The sequence below is a fragment of the Panicum virgatum genome, chromosome 5N, assembly GCF_016808335.1.
Source record: "Panicum virgatum strain AP13 chromosome 5N, P.virgatum_v5, whole genome shotgun sequence".
Classification (NCBI taxonomy): domain Eukaryota; kingdom Viridiplantae; phylum Streptophyta; class Magnoliopsida; order Poales; family Poaceae; genus Panicum; species Panicum virgatum.
Genome location: NC_053149.1, coordinates 51,451,994 through 51,456,619, shown reverse-complemented (window position 1 = coordinate 51,456,619; position 4,626 = coordinate 51,451,994). Strand labels below are relative to the sequence as shown.

At 62.4% G+C, this 4,626-nt stretch overlaps 1 protein-coding gene across 1 annotated transcript; it reads right to left on the bottom strand.

The window, feature by feature from the left end:
* Window positions 1-332: 332 nt before the first annotated feature.
* On the bottom strand, window positions 333-3,783 carry LOC120675245. Its single transcript, XM_039956360.1, has one exon. The coding sequence runs from the start codon at window positions 3,330-3,332 to the stop codon at window positions 636-638; it is 2,697 nt and encodes an 898-aa protein (XP_039812294.1). The 5' UTR covers window positions 3,333-3,783; the 3' UTR covers window positions 333-635.
* Between the last annotated feature and the right edge of the window lie 843 nt (window positions 3,784-4,626).

Below are 4,626 nucleotides of genomic sequence, written 5' to 3'. Positions count from 1 at the left end.
ATCGCGAAGACAAAAATTGTAGAAAGAGAAAAAATATAAAAGGTCAGAAAAAAATCAAAAAAAACAAAGTTTTAGTGAAATTTCAAAGAATATGGAACAAAATTTAAGGAGAAACAATTTAGAAAATAAAATTTAAGAACAAATTTGGGAGAAAAAATCGGAACTAAGCCGCAGGCTATCCTTCTCATTATCACCTCTTCTTTGATCAGACTAAACACGTGAAAAGGTTGCAAGCTCTTTGAATCAAAATCTATCCCACTATTCATATTTCATTCCCTCCCTCCATTTCCCCAAATCTAAACATCACCAAAGAGTAAAAGAATACGAGCAACTCCAAGAGAGTCTTTATATTCATCCTAATTGTTAGAAATAGAGATTTTGATGAAAAAAACTCCAAAAGCCTCTCTAGTTATCCAAATATAGTCATCATCTATTCCGGATTTCTTGCTATTCAAAGATAGATAGCGAAAATGGCTATCAAGAGTGAAAACAAGATATAGAAAAACTATTGGAGAGTGAAAATGTATAGAGAGTGATTTTTATGTACATGACTCTCCAAATAATAATTTTAAAAGTAAAATTTAAAAAGACTCTTAGATACGCTCTTAAGAGTACGACAGTTGCACAATTGCCAACTAGGACCTAGTGGAGACCATCTCGTATTCTCCTGCCCCTCGGCTCTTCGATCCACACAGGAACGCGCCCCCAAGCCGCTGCTGCAAGAAGAGCAGCGCGGCGAGCACCGCCGCCCCGCACGGTACGGCCACGTCCCACCCGACGCCGAAGAGGTCGTCGCGGGGGCCCGCGTACGCGAACGACGGCCTCAGGCTCGGCACGTAGGTCCGCCTCCGGAACGCGTCGTATGCGTGCGGCGCCGCGCGGACTGCGGCGCCGCCGGCGTAGAACCACGGCGAGAGCGCCCTCACCCTGGAGCCCGAGAGCGCGTTCCGGACGACCTGGGGCAGCAGGAACGCGTCCAGGACCAGGCCCGCGTAGGCCGCGAGGTCGTCCACCAGCCGCGGCCCCGGCGGCGCCGAAAGACCCGGGGGGCCGTCGCTCGTGTGGACGATCCAGACCACGGCGGCGCCGAGGGCGTACAGCGGCAGGCATACCCAGAGCGTGCTCCTCTCGGCGTCGGCGTCGGCGTCGGATGACGATGACGACGGCGACGAGCCCTCGCGCTTGCTTCCCGCTTGATCCGCCGACGACCGCCGCGACGACAGGGCGAGCTGGAGGAGGCGCAGCTGCAGGACGAGGGCCAGCACGGTGCTTGCCCGCAGCACGAGCGCGTTCAGCTCCAGCAGCCCGCCGCCGGTCAGCTTGACGAACTGCCTGCGGCTGCGGCTGTCCCTGCTGTAGGTGTCCTCGAGGTTGAGCACGAGCGGGATCACGTAGCCAATCGCCAGGACGACGAGCGCGGTGACCGACATGGCCGGCAGCGCCTCCGGGTGCTTCTTCACGTGGCGCAGCTGCAGGGCCGTGAACACGCAGGACAGCGCCATGGAGGCCACCTGCATGATGCTCTCCATGTCCATCCTGGACACCGACTCCGCCAACCGCTCCACGTACATCCCGTCGCCGGCGAAGTCCAGCGCCTCGAAGAAGAGAGGGTCGTCGCCCGGCTTTCTCAGGCTGCTAATCATCCCCACGGCGCGCTCCCTCGCCACGGCGTCCATCGGAGCGAACTGGACGGTGACGAGCACCTCGCAGTCCGACTCCGGCGACTTGACGTTGATCGCTTGGCAGGCCACCATGCACAGGGATCCTGCCCTGGTATCGTAGACGCCTTCGGCCGAGATGCGCCGCAGCTGCGGCGAATTCGCAGACGAATCCCCGTAGGCAGTTGGAGCATAGTATCGCAAACTGTAGCTGACGTTCACCAGTCTCTTCCTGTTCACCTCCTCTGCTGCGAAAGCCGCGTCGGCGACCAGCCCGTCTCCTTCGACCAAGGCCGAGCCGATCGCGACCGGCCAGGCGTACCCGGTGAGTCCTCGCTTCTTCAGGGAGAAACCGAACGCGAAGTCCCGGAACGAGGAGTTGCCGGGGAACCTGCCATTCCTCTCCTTGCTCAACGCCGGCATGGAGTCGTGGTGCTGCTTGGCCTCCTCCACCCGGGTGTAGTTGTACTTGATGCCGGCAACCTGGTAGGCGTAGCCCCCGGTTCTGGACACCGAGATCACGGCCGCTGCGTCACCGTTGATGCTGCCGCTCGCGTTCCAGATCATCCCGGCGACGACGCTCCGGTCGCGGAGCGACCACACGGCCGGGAACCAGAAGCTGGCCCCGATCCCGCACTCGCGGACGGCGAGGTCCGCGCCGGACTGGCCCGAGCTCGCCACCCGGCACGCCTTCAGGCAGAGCCGGCTCCGAGACGAGTCCCAGAACCCGTCGGCGACGAGCGCCTCGTCCCCGACCAAGAAGCCGCGCTCACGCCCCCACCGTGCCGTGTCGTTGGATGGGAAGGCGGCCGGTTGGTCGGCGTAGAACACCATGTACGCGCGCACGGCGCCGTCGGCGGCGGCGCAGCTCATCTGGTTGATGTACATGCTCCGGTGGCGCAGCCGCAGCGGGAAGCCGCTCGCCCCGCGCCCACCGGGCTGCCTGTACTCCAGGCCGTAGGAGCCTCTGCCGAGCAGAGCCCTGAGGAGGCGGCACGAGAACCCCGCGCGGAGCACCCGCCGCGCGCCATCCAGCGGCGGCGCCGGCGGGCAGGATGCGGCCTCGCCGTACGCGTAGTCATCCTCGGCGTAGGCGACGAGGGCGACGGGGTTGAAGTCGACGCCCCCGAGGCGGCCCGTGACGAAGGGCGCGGAGAGGTTGGACGGGCGCGGCACGGTCAGGCGGAGCACGACGTCGGAGAGGACGACGACGCCGGAGCCGTCCTCCCTCGCGTAGGAACCGGACCCCACCATGCAGAGCTCCGCGGTGGCGGCGGCGGCGGTGGAGTAGTAGCCGTCGAGGTCGAAGGAGACGGAGTGGGGGCGGTTGCCGTGGCGCCGGGTGAGGCGGGACCCCTCGAGGGTGAGCGTGGCGGAGAGGCGGGTGACGGCGGAGTCGGCGGTGGCGCTGGCGGAGCCGTCGCGGGGGTGGAACGAGAAAGCGCGGGCGTAGGACCGGCCGGCGGCGAAGTGGAGGTCGCCGCCGCCGGAGAAGTGGCCGGTGGAGGTCCAAGGGAGAGCGGGCGTTGTTCCGCCGTGGGAGTGGTCGAAGGGGACATCTTTGGCGGCCGCGGGGGAGTGGCAGAGCGAGGAGTACGGCGCTCCCGTGGCGGCGGGGAGCAGGAGGAGGAGGAGGACGAGAAGACGGTAGTAGTGGCTGTGAGCCCGCGCCATTCCGGCCAGAGGAGGCAGCAAATCAAGCCGGCAGCGTTGGCGCGGTTATTTTAGTAGGGGACGCCGGGAGGGGGAGGGGGAGGGGGACGAAACCGCGGCTGCAACGTCTTCTCTACGTCCGATCCGATCCGAGCCGCCGTCAGCCGAGAGGAGCAAGATCTTTAGGAATTTGGAGCTGGAGAATTGATCAGTGGATTGCTCCATGCATCGTCCTCATCTAAACATGCAGCAAAGAGACACTACGATCATGTGGTTCAGAATTGAGAGGGAGACCAGGACCTCAGGTCAACCGTTAGTGACCTCTTGGCACTGCAGAACAGAGAATCAGACATGCACACGACTTGAGGCGCAAGGATGCCGTGGCTATAGATGGCTAAATAGGCCGTGTCAGATGGGCGGCACGGATAATGACAATAAAAAAGATAGGAGCCGTGAGCCAAGAGGAGCAAGATCTTCAGGAATTTGGAGCTGGAGAATTGATCAGTGGACTGCTCCATGCGTTGCGTCGTCCTCATCTAAACATGCAGCAAAGAGACACTACGATCATGTGGTTCAGAATCGAGAGGGAGACTAACGCCCCGATATTTTGCCGGGGTCACCAAGGCCAAATTGGCAACGGCACCGCCGAACGACGCGTGCGTTCCACGTGTCCTGCGTTGCCGCCGTGCCGCCCCTTCCTTCTGCTACTGCTCGCCCGCTGCCATCTTTTCCTCCTCCCTCTGCTCGCTAGTGCTCCGTGTGCGCGCCATGGCCACTGGTCTGCCCGGCTTCCGCCACCGCATGTCGCGGGCCGCCTCCACGCAACCCTACGCCGCGCCACGGGGCGTTGCAGCTGTGCCTGGCTGCAGCGCTGCTCGCCTCGTCGCCGGCCAGTCCCGCCCGCCTGCGCTTGTGCAGCGCCGCTGCTCGCCATGGCTGCCACCCGCCCCTCCATGCTGAGCCACCACTCGAGCCCACGCCGCCCTCCACCAACCCCCGAATCCGCTTGCTCTCATCCCAACGAAGCTCCCGGGCCCGGCCATCACCTCCACGCCTCGCCGGAACGCCGCCGCAGCGGCATAGCACCGCCGCCGGCCGCCGCTCGCCGTGGAGCCGCCGCCACTGGCCACCCCGAGCCCTCAAACCACCACCCACAGGTAGCTCTCGCTCTCCTCTTCCTCCTCCACCCCTCCCTTGCCGCCAGCAAGCCCCCCCTGGCCGGAATCGCCATTTCCCTTTCTCCCTGCTTCAAAATCGCGACCAGGGACCTTATGCGACAATTGAAACAAGTTTAGGGGCCTATCTGCACAACCGT